The following is a 22,904-nucleotide window of genomic DNA, read 5'->3' on the forward strand; positions in this document are numbered from 1 at the left end:
TCTCTACTTTTTTCCTCCTGACTCAATGGTTGTTTATCCTCCACCCACCTCACAATGTTCGAGGTTCTCAGAGTTTATTTCTGGGGCTGCCTCTCTACCCTCTCTGTACTCACCTCCAAAATGACCATATCTGTTTCTGTGGATTTAATTCCATCTTCATGGCGAGCGGTCCCAGACATTTGTATTTCTCTTAAACCGTGCGCATCTAGTTTGGATTGGCATATCTGCCCCCCACTTGGTATCTCCACTTTCATATCTCACATTATCTCCCAGACTTCAGACTCCTAGTATGGAGTCTCCTCATCTCTTCCTTAAACCAGTTTCTTCCACATCCTACTTTTTCCTTCTCGGTAAATGGCCCCATCTTCCAATAGTTACTCAAAGCAAACCACAGATTAAGACTTCCTTTTTTCCTTTTCTTTGCTTCACAGCTATCAGAAAAGTTATTTACTTTTAATTCTAAAATATATCTCAAGTTCAACATGTCCCCTCCATTCACACTGAATGATCTTATTCTAGACATTCACTTCCCTGGATTACAACATAATAATTTCCTGGCAGGGAGGTCCCCTCTTCTATTCTTGCTCCAACCATTCTCTAACTAGAAGTAGAAATAATTCTTTGAAACATTAAATCAGAGCATGCCATATCTCACTTAGGTATTCCATGAATGTGGAGGTGGAGCATGATGGCGGATGGGACGGATGTGTAGCCCACCTCTCCCAAGTCATCAGGTGAGAGGAAGGGGAGTCTGGACCTTTTCCCCGCGTGGATTACTGGTGTGGACAGACAACTGGAGACACAGCAAATTGGCAGATTGCTGTATATGAGGTGTAATTTAAAACCATGGACTCTGTTGTAGAGAATATTTTTGCTTGGCCGTGCTGGCCGGCAGGACCCTCCCTCACGGAGGACAGCAGTTTGCAATTCCTGGCAAAACCCAACTGACGAAAATTTATTCCTGAGCAGAGTTTGGCACCCAAAAGGGGAGCCACTCAGAATCACAAGAAACTAAGCAACCCGATGGAAAATTGAAAGGAAGGGATCCCGTCAGGGAAACAAACATTTTGAATTGTCCAAAATGGCGGGCACCTTCCCCCAGAATAACAGAAGTGATTAAATAGACCGGACCATTCCTGGTGGGGAATATTGGTGCGGGCTGGCAGTTCAGGCTGCGCGTGAATGGGCAGGTGGCCGGACTCCAAAATCCAGATTCAAAGTGACACTCTGAGCCACAAAAACTGAGTATAAGGTTTCTGTGCCCCGCAGCTGGGGAGGTAGCAAGACCCCGCGGCAGCCAGCACCCTCCCTCATAGCTGATGGCAGTTGCCAGTTTGCAGGAGAACTCGGGAGCAGGGTAGAAAGATTTGTGAAGAGTGGACTTCTGCACTGAGTTGGGAGGTCGGATAGGAGTGCTGTCTGGAACAGAGCAGCTGAGGTTGCCCAACAATTAGGTAAAAAAAATTTACAGAAACTCCAAAATGGCGATTGGCCAGGTAGGGTGGTTATCGTGGTAACAGTATTAATTGTGAATCAGGTATAAGCCTGGGAACCACTCACAGCACCACCTGGTGTCCAGAAACTATATTGCATTATAAATATATTCCTACAAAAGTTGATCCCTACATCATATATATAGATGTATATTTCTACATATACACAAGAATAATATTTTTGTGGTTGGTGCCTTTTTTTCTCATCATTTTCTTGGAGGAACTATTGTTAATTTTTATTATTTTTTTACATATTTTTTATTTTTCTTTTTTCTATTTTTAATTTTTTCTTTCTTCTTTTTTAACTTTTTTATGAACACCACTTTTTTTTCTCCCTTCTCTCTTCCTCTTCTTCCTTTCCTATGGTTTCTGAGAGTGCTAACATCAGATTTCTAGAGGGTTTTTTGTTTGCTCATTTTGTTTGTATGTTTTTTACCCTTTTTTCTCAATTATTTTATGATTATCATTATTTTTATTGTAGTTTTTTTCGTTGTTGTTGTTGTCTGTATGTCTATGTGTTTCTGATTGTTTGTGCATCTGAGGGCTTGTGTGTCTGGTAGCCTTTTTATCTGTTTATTTGCTCATTTGGTCTCAATGAGTTTGGTGTTTCAACCTACAATTCTGAGCTCCCAGCAGTCCCATCCACTCTTACTCTGAGGTCTGGAGGCTTGTCCCCCAGGAGTCCAGATTCTTGGGTGATTCCTCGAGGGGTGTGGACAGGGCCTGGACCGTACCTGCTCAGTGCTGATTCTGCAGCACAGTAGTAAGAAGACGACACTCGGCTGAGAGGGAACCATACCGGAGTGGCAGTGCCCTGAGGGACAGAGCAGCAGCCATTTTTGGCAACAATATGGCTCACCCCCAGATATTCTGAAGCCACAACCCCTGTCTCCATGGGCAACCAGAGGAGGCAGGGCATCCTCTCAGATGGCAACCACCGTGGAACAAATCTGGGACTGAAACACAGGCCTTGTGAGTAAAGGGTTTGCCTGTAGCGGTACTGGCCTAGATGGAGCGTGGGGACTAGAAAACACACACGCAGAGCTGGGAAATTCCCAGGGTGGGGCTGAACCAGAGGACCCCTTTACTGAGCCTAAGACGCACCTGGCCCTCAGGGGATCATCAGCCTATAGACAAAGGAAGGCAGGAGGCTAGAGCTGACCATGCTACGAATACAAACCTGCAGGAGTAAAGACAAGGCCTGAGGCACAGGTTCTAGGAACTCAAAACAGCTTCTCTTCTGGAGAGGAATTTAACAGGGACAGAAAAAAACTCCCACAAATTTGTTCTGTTCTGTCAGTAACATCAATCAGGGGCGGGGCTGGAACTGAGTGAATACCCCCCAAAGTCAGGACTCACCACCTCCTGCTGGATAGAGGCAGAGAGCAGTGGCCTGGCTGACAAGATACAGATCTCCTTGTGATTCAGGCAGGTACAAACCCCTGGAGTATCTGCTCACGGGAGGCAACTAAGTCACAGCCCTGCGGGCTATCAGTGACTGAGTGTGACAGAGGTGCAAGATGGGGAAGAAGGCATCAACCTTCCCAGACTATTCTATTTGGTAGGTGGGTCCTCCTGACTTTATAGAGCACTACAGCAAGTCATATTTGAGTTGTCACCAGACCCCTGCGATCCAGTTCCAAGAGACCTTTGAAATGCTCAAACCTGAGACACGTGCAGACTGAGACAATTGATTTGGACCTTTTGAACTGAGCGACTTGCCTGAGGACTATTCAAGTGGTGCCCTGAGTGTGTGGTTGTAGGAAAGTTTGATTTTCCTTTTCCAGTTGTTGCCTGTGTGGGGGCAGGGTGACTTAATTGCTGGTATTTCTCCACAGCTGAGACTTCAACCCAGAGTAACTGTTTCACTAGGATGGCACAGAGACCAGCTGAAAACAAGACACAACCACTTAGCCCCACCACACCAAATAGGTCCCCAGTTTTTCAGGCCGTAGCACTGTACGGGTCCTCGACAAAGCTCCAGGGGAAAAGTCAAACGGTGTAAAATAATCATGGGGCGGAATCAGTGGAAAAACTTTGGTAACATGAATAACCAGAATAGATCAACCCCCTCAAGGAAAGATATGGCAGATGTAACTGAAGATCCCATTCATAAACAGCTGGCCGAGATGCCAGAAATCAAATTCAGAATATGGAATGCAAATAATATTAATAGAATGGAGGAAAATTTGGAAGTAGAAACTTGAAGAGCAATTCAAAAGTCAGAATTAGAAATTCAAGGAAAAATTCAAAAGTTGTCTCAAGAATTTAATGAATTTAAAGACAAAACCACCAAAGATTTTGGTGCACTGAAGCAAGAATTTGCAGCTCTCAATTCTGAAAAATACAGTAGAATCCCTCAGTAACAGAGTGGAGCAAGCAGAAGAAAGGATTTCTGACATTGAAGACAAAGCATTTGAATGCTCCAAATCTCAAAGAGGAAGAGAAATGGAAACCAAAAACAGATCATTCTCTCAGAGAGCTCTGGGATAATTCGAAGAAGGCTAATATCCACCTTATTGGAATCCCTGAAAGTGATGAAGTGGCCTCGCAAGGCACAGAGACCCTTCTCCATGAAATTATGAAAGGATTTCTGACATTGAAGACAAAGCATTTGAACGCTCCAAATCTCAAAGAGGAAGAGAAATGGAAACCAAAAACAGATCATTCTCTCAGAGAGCTCTGGGATAATTCGAAGAAGGCTAATATCCACCTTATTGGAATCCCTGAAAGTGATGAAATGGCCTCGCAAGGCACAGAGACCCTTCTCCATGAAATTATGAAAGAGAATTTTCCAGACATGCCAAGACATTCTGAAATTCAGATAGTAGACAATTTCAGAACCCCAGTACAACTCAATCCGAATAAGACATCCCCAGGCATATCATAATTAACTTCACTAAAGTTAATATGAAGGAGAAAATTCTTAAAGCAGCCAGACGCAAGAAATCCATTACCTACAAAGGGAAGACCATTAGAATGACTGCAGATCTCTCTGCTGAAACATTTCAAGCCAGAACAGGATGGTCATCGACATTTAATCTCCTAAAACAAAATAACTTTTAACTCCAGATCCTGTATCCAGCTAAACTGAGTTTCATTTATGATGGAGAAATTAAATACTTTAATGACATTCATATGTTGAAGAAATTTGCCATAACTAAAACAGCTCTTCAGGATATTCTCAGACCTATCCTCCTTAATGACCATCCCAATACTCTATCACAAAAATAAACTCACTCAGAAACTTTTGATCAAACTCCAACTTCCACAGTGGCGAAAGGTTTAAAAATGTCCACAGGACTTTTGAAAAACTCTATGCCCAAAATTTTACCAGACTTATCAATATTCTCCATCAATGTGAATGGCTTAAACTGTCCTCTAAAGAGGCACAGGTTAGCTTACTGGATACAAAAATTCAGGCTAGATATTTGCTGCATACAAGAGTCACATCTTAACTTAAAAGATAAATATAGACTCAGGATGAAAGGATGGTCATCCATATTTCAGGCAAATGATAATCAGAAAAAAGCAGGCATTGCAATTCTATTTGCAGACACAATAGGCTTTAAACCAACAAAAGTAAGGAAAAATAAGAATGGTCACTTCATATTAGTTAAGGGTAATACACAATATGATGAGATTTCAATTATGAATATTTATGCATCCAACCAGAATGTGCCTCAATTTATAAGAGAAACTCTAACAGGCATGAGCAACTTGATTTCCTCCAGCTCCATAATAGTCAGAGATTTCAACACTCCTTTGGCAGTGTTGGCTAGATACTCCAATAAGAAACTGAGCAAAGAAATTTTAGATTTACCTAACCATACAATATTTGGATTTAGCAGAGATCTACAGAACATTTCATCCCAACATAACTGAATACACATACTTCTCATCGGCCCATGAAACATACTTCAAAATTGATCACATCTTAGGTCACAAGACTAACCACAGTAAATTTAAAGAAATAGAAATTATTCCTTGCATCTTCTCAGACCACTATGGAATAAAAGTTGAATTCAGTAACAACAGGAACCTGCATACTCATACAAAAACATGGAAGTTAAATAACCTTATGCTGAATGATAGCTCGGTAAGAGATGAGATTAAGAAGGAAATTGCCAAATTTTTGGAACAAAATGACAATGAAGACACAAATTATCAGAACCTCTGGGACACCACAAAGGCAGTCCTAAGAGGGAAATCTATAGCATTGCAAGCCTTCCTCAAGAGAACGGAAAGAGAGGAAGTTAACAACTTAATGGGGCATCTCAAGCAACTGGAAAATGAAGAACAATCCAAACCTAAACCCAGTAGAAGAAAAGAAATAACCAAAATTAGAGCAAAATAAAATGAAATTGAAAACAAAAGAATTATACAACAGATCAATAAATCAAAAAGTTGGTTTTTTGAAAAGGTCAATAAAATAAACTTTTGGCTAACCTAACCAGGAAAAAAAGTGTAAAACCTCTAATTTCATCAATCAGAAACAACAAAGACGAAATAACAACAGACTTCTCAGAAATTCAAAAAATCCTTAATGAATATTACAAGAAACTTTATTCTCAGAAACATGAAAATCTGAAGGAAATTGACCAATACTTGGAAGCTTGTCACCTTACAAGACTTAGCCAGAATCAAGTGGAAATATTGAACAGGCCCATATCAAGTTCTGAAATAGCATCAACCATACAAAATCTCCCTAAAACGAAAAGCCTAGGATCAGATGGCTTCCCATCAGAATTCTACCAAATCTTTAAAGAGGAACTAGTACCTATATTACTCAACCTGTTCCAAAATGTAGAAAAAGAAGGAAGACTACGCAACATGTTCTATGAAGCAAACATCACCCTGAGCCCCAAACCAGGAAAAGACCCAAAAAGAAAAGAAAATTATAGACCAATATCACTAATGAATATAGATGCAAAAATATTCAACAAGATCTTAACAAACAGAATCCAGCAACACATCAAACAAATTATACATCATGACCAAGTCGGTTTTATCCCAGGGTCTCAAGGCTGGTTCAACGTAAGTAAATCTATAAGTATAATCCAGCACATAAAGAAATTAAAAAACAAAGACCATATGATTCTCTCAGTCGATGCAGAAAAAGCTTTTGATAATATCCATCATCCCTTCATGATCAGAACACTTAAGAAAATTAGTATAGAAGGGACATTTCTTAAACTGATAGAGACCATCTACAGCAAACCCACAGCCAATATCATATTGAATGGAATTAAATTGAAATCATTTCCACTCAGATCAGGAAGCAGACAAGGCTGCCCATTGTCTCCACTTCTCTTTAACATTGTAATGGAAGTTTTAACCATTGCAATTAGGGAAGAAAAGGCAATCAAGTGTATCCATATAGGGTCAGAAGAGATCAAATTTTTGCTCTTCGCAGATGATATGATTGTATATCTGGAAAACACCAGGGATTCTCCTACAAAACTCTAAGAAGTGATCAAGGAATATAGCAGTGTCTCAGGTTACAAAATCAACATTCATAAATCAGTAGCCTTTATACATACCAACAACAGTCAAGCTGAAAAAACAGTTAAGGACTCCATTCCATTCACAGTAGTGCCAAAGAAGATGAAATATTTGCGAGTTTATCTAACAAAGAACGTGAAAGATCTCTATAAAGAGAACTATGAAACTCTAAGTAAAGAAATAGCTGAAGATATTAACAAATGGAAAAACATACCATGCTCATGGCTGGGAAGAATCAACATTGTTAAAATGTCCATACTACCCAAAGCAATACACAATTTTAATGCAATGCCTATTAAAGCTCCACTATCATACTTTAAAGATCTTGAAAAAATTATACTTCGTTTTATATGGAATCAGATAAAACCTCAAATAGCCAAGACATTACTCAGAAATAAAAACAAAGCAAGAGGAATTATGCTACCAGACCTCAGACTATACTATAAATCGATAGTGATCAAAACAGCATGGTACTGGCACAAAAACAGAGAAGTAGATGTCTGGAACAGAATAGAGAACCAAGAGATGAATCCAGCTACTTACCTTTATTTGATCTTTGACAAGCCAATTAAAAACATCCAGTAGGGAAACGATTCCCTATTTCACAAATGGTGCTGGGTGAACTGACTGGCAACCTGTAGAAGACTGAAACTGGACCTACACCTTTCACCATTAACTAAGATAGACTCTCACTGGATTAAACATTTAAACTTAAGACATGAAACTATAAAAATACTAGAAGAGAGTGCAAAGAAAACCCTTGAAGAAATCGGTCTGGGTGAGTATTTTATGAGGAGGACCCCCTGGGCAATTGAAGCAGCTTCAAAAATACACTACTGGGACATGATCAAACTAAAAAGCTTCTGCACAGCCAAGAACACAGTAAGTAAAGCAAGCAAACATCCCTCAGAATGGGAGAAGATATTTTCAGGTTATGTCTCTGACAAAGGTTTAATAACCAGAATCCACAGAGAACTCAAACGTATAAGCAAGAAAAGAACAAGTGATCCCATTGCAGGCTGGGCAAGGGACTTGAAGAGAAACTTCTCTGAAGAAGACAGGCACATGGCCTACAGACATATGAAAAAATGCTCATCATCTTTAATTATCAGAGAAATGCAAATCAAAACTACCTTGAGATATCATCTAACTCCAGTAAGATTAGCCCATATCACAAAATCCCAAGACCAGAGATGTTGGCGTGGATGCGGAGAAAAGGGAACACTTCTACACTGCTGGTGGGAATGCAAATTAATACATTCCTTTTGGAAAGATGTTTGGAGAACACTTAGAGATCTAAAAATAGATCTGCTATTCAATCCTATAATTCGTCTACTAGGTATATACCCAGAAGACCAATAATCACATCATAACAAAGATATTTATACCAGAATGTTTATTGCAACCCAATTCATAATTGCTAAGTCATGGAAAAAGCCCAAGTGCCCATTGATCCATGAATGAATTAATAAATTGTGCTATATGTACACCATGGAATATTATGCAGCCTTAAAGAAAGATGGAGATTTTACCTCTTTCATATTTACATGGATGGAGCTGGAATATATTCTTCTTAGTAAAGTGTCTCAAGAATGGAAGAAAAAGTATCCAGTGTACTCAGCCCTACTATGAAACTAATTTATGGCTTTCATATAAAAACTTTAACCCAGTTATAACCTAAGAATAGGGGTAAGGGGGAAAGGGAGGGAGAAGGTGGGCGGAGGGAGGGTGATTGATGAGTGTACACCTGCGGTGCATCTTACAAGGGTATATGTGAAACTTAGAAAATGTAGAATGTAAATGTCTTAACACAATAGCTTAAGAAAATGCCAGGAAGGCTATGTTAACTAGTGTGATGAAAACGTGTCAAACTGTTTATAAAACCAGTGCATGGTGCCCCATGATCACATTAATGTATACAGCTATGATTTAATATCAATAAAAAAAAGTATTCCATGAATTTATGCTATATCTAGAATGTAATCTAAAGTTCTTAGTAGGCCCTGCAAGGTCCTGACTGATCTGGGCCCATCTAGTTATTGCTTAAGCCACTCTGGTTTTCTATTATCTGTAAATAACAGTGACCTGACTGGAGAATATCAGAAGGGTTTACACACAGGGCTGAAACAGTGAGCTCTGTACTTCAGCTCATCCTATTAGCATGTGAAAGAAGGATTTGAAGGGGACAAACATGAAGTTAAGAAGACCAGCTAGAAGGCGACTGTCATTACCTAGGAAGATGATAGTACAAGAGCTTTGGAAAAAAGAATGGATTTAGGAAATGTTTAGGGAGTCTATTATTAGGGCTTGCGATTAGCTTTAGATACAGAGCAGAAGAGGACTCAATAATAACTTCCACGGTTCTAGTTTGGGAATTAGATATTGATGCAACCAGCCAAGATAATGTGGGGAAAGGGCTGGTGGGTGTGTGAAGATGAGTTCCCCTCACTGTCCATGTAGGGGCTGCAGGGGTCCAGCACAGAAGCTGCAGGCTGGACAGCAGGTGTGCAGCCCCACACCCCTCGTCCACCAAAGGGAATCCCCTTAGCAGTCTTTGCCATGACCTCTTCCTACCTATCAGAGTGCCTAAAAAGTCTAAAGAAAAAAAATGTATTGTTAATCCCAGAAAGGCAGGGTCAATTTGTATATTGTGACGTTAGTTCTTTCATATGAAAGCAATGTGGGGTAGGTTGGATAAAGTTCTTCCTGGTGAACTTCCTGAAGTTTTTTCTGGGTTTCTATTTTCTGATTCTTGCTAAATAAATACACAGACTCAGCTACATTCTTCCAAATATTAGTATTCCTCATGGAGAAACCAGTAACAGGAGGTGGGAGAAAATATCCACTCCATCCAGCCCCACCACATGGACAGGAAGCTGCTCGTGCACAGTAGACCCTCAGCACCTGGGCAGCGTCTCCCCAGCTGCCAAGGGCAGGAGGGCAATTGTGGTCACCCCCACACATACCTACATCCTCCACTTCAGTCCATTGTTACATCCCATTATCCACTCTGCCCAACATTAATCTGAAAACTGACAATTAGCTGTTCAAAAGGCAATTCCAGGAGCAAAATCTGTGGCAACCTAATGCTGTTAAAGTGCACGCGCCCCCATGCAGCCAACTGCAGGCCTGAGCCTGGGTCGCATGCTCTGCCACTTACAGCCATGGAAACTGGGCCAGCCCATCACCTGACCCTGCTCTAGTCTCAGTTCTTCATTTGTGAAATAAGGACAAAGATCTCTACCCTACTCAGGGTCTACTGTGAGGAGCAACTGAAATAACATACATGAAAGAATTACAATATATCGGAAACCGTGAAGGACTGTCTCAACCTGAGCTACATTCAATCACTGCTATTCAACGTATGCAACTATTTTTGTTTTTTAGAAAGTATCCCTTCACTTCCAATACCAAGCTTTTGATGTTTTATTTTTTCCAGCTGAGTAACAACATCAAGGACCCAGCTTTCAAGCCACCTCTGCCCACAGCTAACCCCTTCTCCTTAGATTATCGTTTCACCAGTGCTCACCTAACCCTATTTAGCCCTCCACACCCTCAGCAGTAGTTGTCTGTTAGAGTATCCTGGTTTTATTGCCAGCATTGCACTTTTCATAGAATGAATTTATCTATCACCTGTTCAGCCCCTGGAATGTCTGCCCCTATAAATACAGGTCTTGTGTCTCCTACATTCTGACACTCTTGGCTCTTGAGCACTACAGGGACAGCAGGCAGAAAATGCTCGGCAAACACTCGTTGAGTAAATGAACACACTTCAGTGGAAAGTTAAACTATTTCTATAAAATTAACTTACCTTCTGCAATTACATTTGAATCTTCTACGCTGTATACAGTAGTATCTGAAAAAAGCAAACACACTTAACATTAACTCACCTCCACTTAGATTCCTCAATTAACTCCTCTCCATTCAGACATCTAAATTTGGCTCTCTTTACACTGGGTCTTCTATCCAAGAATATTGATACTAAGATATCAACTTGAATTTCAACACTCAACTGCTTTCTTGATGACTTTAAAGTGTCTTTATTCTCATTACATTGATTTTTTGTTCCACAAGGCATAAGAGTTTTAACAAATATAGGAAGGTATTAACTTGTAGGGAACATCCATTTATGGAATAAACTCACCTGAGATTTCTATCCTTTCCTTTTCTGAAGGTTCATTTTCTGAAAGTTCATTTTCCACAGGATTGTTTTCTGAAGGTTCATTTCCCAAAGGTTCATTTTCTAAAGGTTCATTTTCCAAAGGTTCGTTTTCCAAAGGTTCATTTTCCAAAGGTTCGTTTTCCAAAGGTTCGTTTTCCAAAGGTTCATTTTCTGAAGGTTCATTTTCCAAAGGTTCATATACTATTAAAAAAATAGAAAAAATAATCCTTTATAGCACCACATAATTTTAATTATAACACAGTACTTAACAACATGTGTCAAGAGCCAAAACATCTAATCTGCCTTTGAACCCGCAGGGCTTCATCACAGGAAGACAGCAGAGTAGGGTGGGAAAGAGTTTGGTCTTAACTGGCTTCAAATTCTAAGTCAGCGCTTACTACCTTTTTTAATTTTCTTCATGTTTGTGGTAGAGCATTTTAGTTAGCTGAAGCTCTCCCCTGCTAATGTAGTTTAGGGAACACTTCTCAGAACTTTAACCTGGGGGCAAACAGCCCTGCTGCCAGCCCAAGAACGAGGGGTCGGTGGGCTGACCCTCAACGCACCACCCGGTGCCCTGCCTGTCCCTCCGTCCATTCCCTGGCAAGAGGCTCCGTGCTTCTCCCCGGCTCGGCTCAAAGCAACCTCCTCCCCATGCTGTTCTCTCCTGTGCCCAGTGGGCTGCAGCTTGCTCAGTCAACCTGATCTTCCCAAAAGGCCTCCAATTTTCTGGTGAGCAAACCTTTCTTACTTTCCCAGCATAGTTACATATGTTTAGTTTTTAATAATGAGGTTTTTTTTTTTTTTTCATTTAGTAAAAAGTTTTTATTCGTTTAGTAAAGAAAAGTTTGTGAGCACCTACTACACCGACTATCTTCCAGACATTATTCCTGATACTGGGGTACAAGAGGGGACAATTTTTAACATTGTTTTGTCCTTTTGGAGGCATTTGGGAGACAAGGGAGCAGCGAGTGTGTGCTCACTCTGTCCCCCTGAGAGCAGTGCCAGTATTTAAATATGCTCAAGCCTCTACCAACTTTAAAAGACAAAGCAACCCTTCTTTGAGCTTCCTCCTCCCATCCTCTCCTTTCCTCCATTTCACGGTCTGGTTCTGCACGTGATGATCACTGCTCTCTGTACCTCCCTCCTCGACACACTCCCACCTGCCTTCAGGCCCAGACCCCGGGGACCACCAACCAAGCGCCTCATCTGATCAGATGGGCACCTGCCAAATCAGACTCTTAGCAACACGTCTTCCTCTCCAAATGCCATTACACCTCAACTTTGGTGTGACTGCCCTCTCCTTCTCCATCTTTATCACTTCTTTATTATCTTAGCAGGCACTGAATGCTGGCTTTCTTCAAAGCCCAGCCATCGAACGTCTCCTGGTCCCCACTATCCACTCTCCCTAAGAGATGTCAGAGTTGTCCGCAGTGACCATATATACAAGTAGAATTCCCACACACAGAACCAGAAACTAGACTTCCCTTCTGAAAGCCAGGCTTCAGAGATTGGCTTATGTGATCTCTCCTCCTGGATGCATCAAAGAAATCTCCCTGTCAACATGCATGGGCCGGCCTCATGGCCTGCTGCCCTGTCCCTGCTTCCACCCTGCCCTGAGGAAGGGCACCTGCAGCCATCAGCATCACAGCCAGGACAGCAGACGCAGCTCTCAGCACCTTGCTCTCTCTCCCACCTATACCCACACATTGGCCCTCCCAACTTTCCCTTCTATGTATTTCTCAGCTTTGTGCACCTCCCTCTACTGTCACTGTCACCACCCTACTCTAAATCACTCTCCTTTCTATCCTGCCTATCCACTGACTCAGCTCTGCTGTGGTCACACATGAGGCCACCACAATGCTGATCCCATACACAGGTTTGCTGCTAGTGTCACATGGCTCTGAGCAGTTCGGGACCACTGGACATCTCTTGCTGTGACTCATCTCCTTTGGCTCCTCGAAAGGCAGAGATGTGACTCAGGGAACAATCAGATTTGGATGAGTGCAGTATCCTAACTGGTCTCCCCATAATGACTCTTGTCTCTCTCCAATCTATCTGCTATATGTCAGACCCATCAGTTTTTTCAAAATACAAATGTGACTTCGGGGATGTGGGGGGGGTCCCGCACAGTGCCCCATGGTGAAGATGAACATCCTTGACCTACTTAACAAGCATTCTCTGGACCTGGACGCCCTCAGCCCTGTCCGTTTTCTCTGCCAGTTCATCTCCAAAACCTCCTGGTGAATGTCCAGCATCCCCACTGCCTGCCAACTGCTCTCACCAAGGTCTGGCCTCATCCACACACTGGGAAAGGGCTGTTACGTGCTTCTGTTACACATTCTATTTGTTCTCCCCAGCACTGTCAAACTGTAATTACAGACTACATAGAAATTACTTGTTCAATTTTAACCCTCTGCTAAAATGTTAGATCCATATCCGAACACAGACCATGTCTGTTCTTCACTGGACCTGCCCTAGTGTTCTGTGTTTTGGACATACAACACTACTAAGTACAGAGAATGTGAATCAACAGATCAGTCAGACAGCAAGGCTCCATCCACTGTGGCTTCCAGGTTTGTCCAATGTGGGCTTGATGCTTTTTCTATCTTTGATGTAAAAAGCTGGTTCTGGCTATGGCACATCAAACCATATGCTCTGGAGTTGGGGAGTTCAGTATAGAATATATTCTGTTCTCCTATTGAAATATAATTTTTTTAACTCTTATATGATAGCTAGTTGGTTTCCATAGTCTGATTCCAAATTTCTAATCTTTTTCTGGTTCTGAATTTCTACTATCTTTTTAGCATGCACTGAATAATCCTCTGTTCAATGAAGTCTATTTTATTTGAAAAAGTTTATGTTCTACAGCAAGGTAATCCAAAGTATTTTACCAAACATTAATGATCCCTTAGGTCTTATTAATTACCCTTTTTTTAAACATTTTAAATTGCATTTATTATGATACTTCTAACATGAATGAAATATATTCATTTTTACAACATCTTTTTAGCATAGCATCTAATTTTATATTCTTTCTCACAAGTTTGATTTTAAATCTCTGAGATCTAGAAGGCAAATTGCATCCCAAACATGTTCTTTCTAGTAAGTTTTTAAAAGACACTATAATAATTGGCAGAAAAAAAGTGTCTCAAATCTATCTTTATTTTATCCTTCAAATTCAAGATTCAGGGGGGGAAATCTAAATACAATCTCAGGGCCAAGTTCTTTAACTTATTATAAAAAAAAATTACAGCACCTAAAGATACAATACGGGATTCTTCTAATGGTATCACTTATGTCTCATTAGAAGCAGTCCCTACAGATAATGACCTTGGTAGGGTCTCAAATCTTAAATTAACATATCAGGTCTATACATAGTAATTTCTTTCCTTCCTTTTTTTTTTGAGCCAGAGTCTCACTCTGGGTAGAGTGCCATGATATCATAGCTCACAGCAACCTCTAACTCTTAGGCTCCAATGATTCTCTTGCCTCAGCCTTCCAAGTAGCTAGGATTACAGGTGCCCACCACAACATCTGGCTACTTTTAGAGACAGATGTTACTCTGATCTCAAACTCCTGAGCTCAACCAATCCACCTGCCTCAGCTTTCCAGAGTACTAGGATTACAGGTGTAAGCCACCATGCCTGGCCCTCCCATAGTCATTTCTAATTTTCTTCAATTTGAATCACCAGCTAGAAGAACTTCTTCATAGAAGGAATCCTATGTTGCTCATACTCAAGTCCATCTAGAATGTGGGGAGCCTCCCATGTTCCACGTAGTCACAACAGATTTCTGCATTTTTCCTGTTTTACCAATTGACTTCTCTTTCTTCAAAATCATACTTAAAGATAATGAAATTAAAAGGATACATTGTTGTCTATACCCATTCTTTCCTTTGTACCTTTCTTTTTTTTTTTTTTTTTTTCAAGAGACGAGGTACCACTCTGTCACCCAGGCTGAATGGAGTGCAGTGGCACAATCCTAGCTCCCTGCAGCCTCCAACTCCTAGGCTCAAGTGATCCTCCTGCCTCAGCCTCCTGACTACAGGTGCACACCACCATGTACAGCTAGCTTTGTTCTTCTTTTTAGAGATGAGTTCATGTTATGTTACACAGGCTGTTCCCGAGCTCCTGCTCTCAAGTGACCTCCCACCTCAGCCACCCGTGTTGTTTAGATGACAAACTTGAGCCTTAGAGCCTGGCTACACAATTTTTTAATCATACAATCTTGGGCAAATTATTTATGTTTTGTGAATCTTATTTGTCTCATTTGGGAGGGAGATAAAATATAATCTACTTCATGGAGTTCAATACAACAGTACCTCGCTTGGAGATGGAGGAGTTCCGTGGCCTGAATCTGAACCCCAAGTGCCCGCACCAGACATTTGCTGAAACTGGTGTTTTTTTTTTTCATGCTGTTTTTAAGCCTGGAACCTAGTTTTTCTTAACTTTCCTCATGCTGACAAACTAGTCATCTCTGAGAGTGGGATTAATTTGTAGAATTGACTAAAGTAGTAGTTCATACATATTTAAATCATGAGAGAGAGAGCAAGAGCAAGAGCGAGAGCAAGAGAGAGAGAGAGAGAGAGAGAGAAGAGAGAGAGAGAGAACTAGGAAACAATGAGATCAGCTTTCCTGAATGATTTGTAAGGAATTTAAGAAATTATTTAGTCACCAGTAGAACTGCTGGAATAGGCAAACAATCTCCCCCAGGGAATTCTTTGAAAACTACCATTCACTTGGAAATTTTAAGACATAGTTATAGCTTAAAACAAAATTCTCTTTGTAAAACAGTCAAACTATGGCATATTTTGAAACAAGTAGGTGGCTTAAGGTTAAGAAGCATTTTCAAACCTTTTTCATCATAGTCTTGGTATGTTACACCATCTGCAAAAAAAAAAAAAAGAGAGAGAGGAAAAAAAACAAGTATTAAATGAGTCATTCTGTGTAACTGCTTAGCTGGAAAACAATGATGACAATGAAGTCCTCTCAAACACAGAATTCTATTCCTCTAAACAATAATGTCTGCACGGTCAGTAATGAATGCCTCCTCTCAAAAGCAACTCGAGAAAAGGGCAGGCGAATTATTCTTAAAAAAAAAAATTCCCCAAATTGGCCCAGATTAAAACACACAAAAGTAGAATTAGGATTTAACATCATGTTTTGTTATGGAGGTGTTAGTAGACAAGATGAAATATGAAGGCCTCATGTTCTTTCAATAGTCTAATGTGGTTACAAGACAAAGTGTCATGCGTTAGGTTTTAAAATTACTTCTTTGACCCCTTTAAAAGAAAAATCCCCATGTAAACACAGCACAGCAAGGTAACATTTTAAGTGACATTTAAAATCTGATGAAAACATGGGCAGCCCCTATGGCTCAAGGAGTAGGGCGCTGGCCCCATATGCTGGAGGTGGCAGGATCAAATCTAGCCCTGGCCAAAAACTGCAAAAAAAAAAAAAAAAATCTGATGAAAACATTCATTTAATACCTTCGTCGTGCTGCAATCTTCCATCAGCTACTAATGGTTCACTGGAATCTAAAATGACAAAAACACACCTTTGCCAAAAATGAAAAAAAACAAACACGTTACCAGATGCCACTATAAAAGATTCGCAAGTTAATTCTCATCATTGCAACCTTGTACGGCATGTACTGTCATTATCATTTAACGAAATTTAAGCTGAATAATTTTCCCTAATTTGCTAAGTCACAAACGTAAGAAAAGACAGAGTGCAGAATGAGGACATTCACTCAGCCTAACTCCGCTGTGTCAGCCTACCTCTTCACTTCCCAAATTATCTACAAGGACAAAAGCCCCAACAGTGATTTCCCCTCCGTTCCCCACATGATATAATCTATATTCAGAAATTCTATAAACATCTCGGCAATCAAAAATGATTTTAAGCATAAAGCAATCTGTGTTTTTATCAGAGTGAATCGTTAACCCTGTGTTTCATGACCTTGACCACTGTCTTAAACTGAAACACATATCAATATTTTTATATTCACAAACCCGGAGCTTCCTGTTCATATGTCTTCTCTTCCAAATCCTGATGGTAGTCCTGTGAATCTGTAAGTTAGGAAATAATTAGGAAATTACCAATGTGTCCCAAATAAAGATTACATGTGATAATAAAAACCAGAAAAACACAATTTCCAGTAATGACAGAAATGTGAAATCAAATCCTAAGGATGTTCGAACATGTTCATTCATGGAACAAATAAATAAGTATTAACTTTGCTGAATGCCGGATACAAAGCTGAATAAGGCGGTCCTCATCATTAATGGGTTCTCAGCCTAACCACAAGATAGTAAAGCTATACTCTCATTTAGTTTACGTAGATTCAACTGAAGTCAGCAAATAAAAACGAGAGAGGCAGAGAGACAGAAAGAGAGCAGAACAGGTGAATCTGAACCTCCCTGCCCACCCCACAAACACCGCTGCAGAGTGACCTCACCTGGCCTGCCCGGCATACTCCACGCGTTTCTCTCAGGTTCTACACAGACATAGCACTAAAACCACATGGGTTCTAAATACCAGATAACAGTCCCTTGTGCTCCTCAAGCATGGGAAGAATGACCTGTTCCAACACTGGAAGAACAACTAGCCAACACCACCAGGTTACTGACAGATGATGTGTCCATCCATAGTGTGGCCATACCTTCCAGCTGCATCACACATGGCACAACCCAGTTTTGATATTGCATTGACTTTGAAACCGAGGGCCACCAAACCTTGTAACTTAAGGTTATTCCTAATTCCTGTACTGGGAATTTATCCTCAAGCGATAGGCTTCAAAACACAAAACCTATATTCGCAAGATACATGCCATATGATATCTAACAAAATTATTATTTATATATCATGGGATATGTTGACGGATTTAAAATGTATTGTTATTAATAAATTAGATAATATTCCATATATAACCGCATGATGATGTCATTGTAGTTAAGAAGGACAGTGTTAAATTCGAGCTCGCTTGGCTCTTCCACATGAAAACTGTCCTCAGTTTCTGAAAAAAGCAAAATTAGACTGACATCACTACTTTTATAAATGGTGTACAGATTTTGTGTATGTGTATTCTGAATCTGTGCTTATGATTAACTTTATTTTAAAATGAATAACTGTTAAAATGAAACACAGAAATATTAACCGTCTACTTCACATTTCCTCTTTCACTAGAACTGCACTCTGAAATGTCTCACACAGTCTCATACCCGCTCCCCTCAATAATCCCACAGGATGACAAACACCACACCCTGGGCTGAAGACAGAGGATGATTCATACGGAGGAGCACAGTGACAAAGGCTGGGCCAGGAAAAGTGCTGCTCTCCGGTCCACACTTCACTACAATGGTCTATTTTCTAGACCTGTATTCCTGTTTTCTAGAGAGCTCATATCCACGCCTTTCAAAAAAGCACAGATAGAAGAAGCTTTTGGAAATACACCATCTAATAAATTAGGAACTGCCTGCTTCTAAAGTAAATTCTTTCTATATTAAATGCAGTGAGAAACAGACAAAATTTACTTTTTCATTACTTTTATGCTTTAAAAAAGCCATATTGACCTGTTTAGGCCTTGGCCCTGGTGGTTTCTGTGCTGGTAGCAGAATGGAGGAGTTGTAACAGAGGCTTGTCTGGCCCAGAAAGCCTAAAACATTGCTATCTAACCATTTACAGAAATAGTTTGCTGGTGCTTGGTATAGAAACTAAGAATGGTGTTCTACCCACAGTAGTTACAGAGTTCAGATCAAAACAAGAACCTGTGTTAGATTACCAAATATATCATCAGTTTGGATTTCACATAACAAATACCAACCCAGAAAAGGGAACAGAGTACAGTTTATTAAACTTACTTTTCCTTAGAAATTTACATATTTTGAATTTCCCTTACTACTTAAAAGTGCTTTGAATCAAAATCAGGATGTCTATTTACTTTTGGGGGGAAACACTTTAAAGGAAGCTGTAAAGCTTTGACTTTTTAAAAAATTACATGAATAGTAGTTTTAAAGAGGATTAAGATAAACTTACATAATTATAAATCAACTTTTTTTTTTTTTCATTTTGAAACAAACAAACGAAGAAAATGTGTCCACCTTCATGAAATGTTTCAGGTTCCAGGGTCTCAGATTTATCGTGTACGTCAGGGGCCATGAGGAAGCGGTCATCCTCCAGGTGTGGTTCTCCCACCGGGGCACTGTCTTCTTGCTGCAAGTCTTCTCCTTCAACTGTGACAACAAAGCGACACCAGTCTACAGTGAGGCCACTGGCCACAGACGACCTCAGACACACAATCCCCTGAGAAGGGCTGCTGGGCACTCTCTGCTCATCCTCTGGGCCACTGCGGATGCTGCTGTCCACGCAAGCCTTTTTCTCTCACTGTGGCCAAGTGCTAATCTGCTTAAGGGGCAGGGGTCTCCTCTCAGTGGAACGTGAACTCACCAAGGGCAGGGGCTCATACATTTGGTTCTCTGTGTGCGCCCAATACATGGCCTGCCTAGCCATAGGAAGGACTCAGTAAGTATCTGACATATGAACAGAAAAATTCATAATTATTACCTTTGGCTCATCAATAAACACTGGGTCAGAGAAAAGGTCACACAATGACCATTTATTAAGAATTCATGTAACGTTCCACGTAACAACTTTGAAGGACTAGGCAAATGTTCTTTAGCACAGAGCAGCTGCCGCCTGTATACATCACATACTAGGTGACAGATACACTTGTGACACAGTGCATCTGAACACTATTTTCAGGATTTGAATTATGAGACTGGCTTCTGTGACACACTAAGCTGGTCTAGTTCTTTTCTGTACATGTCGGACATGCCACATTATTCCACTATGATACGGTTTAGATTGTGATTGCACGTAACAATTACCCCGATAATTGAGTGTGGCTCCTACATACAACACTGACTAAAGAGCTTGAATGAGCTGGAAGTGCTGTGCAAACCACACAGCCATCAGGAGTGTGGGGCACGGAACACTCAGTTCTGAATTTGAGCTCTTCTTATGCTTGTGCACACCAGCTGTGTGACTATGGGCAAAATACTTCACTACTCTCTGCTTAAGACTTCTCTTTCATAAAATAGGAAAAACAAGTGTCTATTCATAACACCATTATGAAGATTAAAAATAAGTGGCCCATAATAAGAACTTAGGTGTTTTATCATTACAGTGGTAACAACAATGCTATTTCCACTGCTGCTGAATTCCTAACTCCACCCCCAAACAGCAGAAGACTTCGGTGTCCCTGAGCCTTTAGTGTGGCTGGCCATACGCTCAGGTGTTAAGGAGACAGACAGACCCATTAATGTCAATAGTAACAATTTGTTTCTGTCTTCTCCTGACAGCTTGCTGTGTTGTTTTCCTCATTTCAGATTTTCTGCTACTCAGCAAACCAATCACCAACTCTAATTCCTGCTGCAAATGTTACTACTCTTTTTCTTCTCATTATCTCTACTCTTTTTCTTATCATTATCTCCTTCTTTCCTTGTTCTGTTTTCATTCTAGCCATTGCAATTTGTAAATTTTCACCTAAGCAGGATTTAGCTCTCCGATCAATGGAAATGTCCCTATTTTCAGTAGGGAAACCAGCCAAGCCTTCCAAGCCACTTTGGACAGCCTGGTATGAAGAGAACTTCCCGAGGTTAACTAGACATTGCCAAGTGCTCTGCAGCTGCCAGTCACACCATCCCACTTTGATACACGAGGAACTGGTATATTTTGCTAGAGCCGTGGCAGATACCGGACCGAATTCCTTCCTGGGATGTACTGTCCTGGGGCAGGGAGCCGTCCTGAGGAGATGTGAAGATCGGGTGCGGGAGGGAAACACGTGCTCGGCAAAAGATACCCCAGGGGCAGGGCTGCCACAGGCAGGGGTAGGCTGGGCCACTTCAAGGAAAAGGGACAAGGCCAGTGGCTAGAGACAGCAGGAGACAGGAGAAACAGGCTACAACCCGATGCACAGCTGGCCGGTCACAGAGGAGCAAGGGTGCAAACAGGGAGAGCCAGGCAGGTGCGACAGCCAGGCCCAGAGGGCAGGGTATGCCCTGGTGGCGATGCCCACAGGACTTCCTGATGGATTAGATACAGGAGGGGAGAAGTGGAGAAAACAAGGGAAACTCCTGAGCTTTTAGCTTATGCAACTCAGTGGGAAGGGAAGCCATTAACTAAAACATAGCAGACAAGACTAGGAATCTTTCAGCGGTGTGGGGAGAGGAGGAGCTGTGAGGTAGGAAAGAATCACGAGTTCTGCGCGAAGCATATTTTAAGTGTGAGACGCTCGTAAGACATCCAAATGGAAATGTCTCATAGCTGGATAATCCTGGAGTTCAGATGAGTGATCGGGGCTGCAGCCATATATCCAGAAGTCGCTAGCATATACATAATATCTAGAGCCACAGACCATATATGTGATTTCTTAAGGAAAAAGTCTCAGTAAAGAAAAGAGCAGGTCCCAGAAGAGGGCTGTCGCGAGGAACACGGTACCGGACTCCATCCTTCCCTCCTCCACCCGTCTTTCCACCTAAGTGTCCCCAGGTCTTCCTACTCCCCTCCAGCCCACCGTGGGCCAAACTGAGTTTGGTCACCCATCTCGACTCACTTGGGCACAGTCCTGCCTCCCTCCTGAGCACTTCCCGTGCTGCAGACAGGCATACACAGCCTTCCTGAGCACCCTCCCCAGGGGCCGCCTTCCCGTCATCTCCACGCCTTCTCCTACACATTCCCTGTACAACCCTGAAATACTTTTAGATCCACTCTTGCCTCTGCGCTATGCCCTCTATTTAAAAAACTCAGCCACAAGTGTGGCCCAATGGATTTCTACTAAGAGAAGATACCGTTTCTTCCAGGAAGCCTCTTCTACTCCTAAAATCCTGTGTTTCCGCATTACTCCTCCTACCCTGTTATATGGAAATCACTTATTTATTTAGGCTGCATCTTCCTTAGGTTAAAGTTAGAGGGGGAAAAAAAAGCTGGAGGCAAGTGGTGCCTGTGCTTGCTCCTAGGTGCAAAATAGGAGCAGGTGAAAAGAAGCTGTAACAAAGGCCACAGGCTTCTACCTGCCCAGCATCGGCAAAACCCAGTTTAAATGACAGGAAGTTGTTTGTTCTCACCACTTTTTTTTTCCTTGTGCTAACTTTGGACCACACTGAACCAAGGAGTAATAGGATACCACAGTGCTCCTCCCCTTACCAAGCTCTTCATGAGCCACATTTGGGGGTCCTGCTGTTTTTATAAAGGGATGCCTTAAGAAGCAGCCTTATAATATACTAATGCAGTGGTTTCTGAACTATCATTTAGTATCCTCTACATAGAGCTCCCGTAAGGAATTATTTAGATCTAAGTGCTTGGAAAATGCTTCCATTTTCATGCTTTTTCCTGTCTGCTAACATAACCTACAGTATTGGAAGCGTCTCTGCTTTTGTTTTGGTGGCTAGCCAAGTATGAGTGCAATCTGAGGGCGGATGACAGCCTTGGATACACCACCACAGCTGGATGGTGTCCTATTTTCTCCTCTCTTGTTTTTTCCATCTATTCTTGATGGATCACTGCTTTCCATTCATTCATTCTCATTTATTCCTACCCTTTCCCCTCTAAGCTGTACACAGTTACATTCCCTCACAGTGGGGTGGGGGGATAAAATAAAGTGTGTACAGGGCTACTTCAAAAGTAATACTTGCCCCTAATAACTTTAAAAGGTTTTTTTAAAATAATCCAAACAGCCAATTGACA

At 41.3% G+C, this 22,904-nt stretch overlaps 1 protein-coding gene across 1 annotated transcript in view; it reads right to left on the reverse strand.

Annotated features, from left to right (window-relative positions):
- LOC128563373 (uncharacterized abhydrolase domain-containing protein DDB_G0269086-like) overlaps positions 1-21,873 on the reverse strand; it is a 33,435-nt gene extending 11,562 nt beyond the window's left edge. Inside the window, exons 1-8 of the mRNA XM_053558671.1 lie at positions 21,775-21,873; positions 20,706-21,090; positions 19,262-19,393; positions 17,174-17,230; positions 16,649-16,696; positions 16,014-16,046; positions 11,143-11,361; positions 10,810-10,854 (exon numbers count right to left, since the gene is read on the reverse strand). Of these exons, the coding sequence (XP_053414646.1) occupies positions 10,810-10,854; positions 11,143-11,361; positions 16,014-16,046; positions 16,649-16,696; positions 17,174-17,230; positions 19,262-19,393; positions 20,706-21,090; positions 21,775-21,873 (1,018 nt within the window). The remainder of the gene's footprint in view (positions 1-10,809; positions 10,855-11,142; positions 11,362-16,013; positions 16,047-16,648; positions 16,697-17,173; positions 17,231-19,261; positions 19,394-20,705; positions 21,091-21,774) is intronic.
- Positions 21,874-22,904: the final 1,031 nt, after the last annotated feature.

Source organism: Nycticebus coucang, chromosome 13 (assembly GCF_027406575.1).
Source record: "Nycticebus coucang isolate mNycCou1 chromosome 13, mNycCou1.pri, whole genome shotgun sequence".
In the NCBI taxonomy this organism is placed as follows: Eukaryota; Metazoa; Chordata; class Mammalia; order Primates; family Lorisidae; genus Nycticebus; species Nycticebus coucang.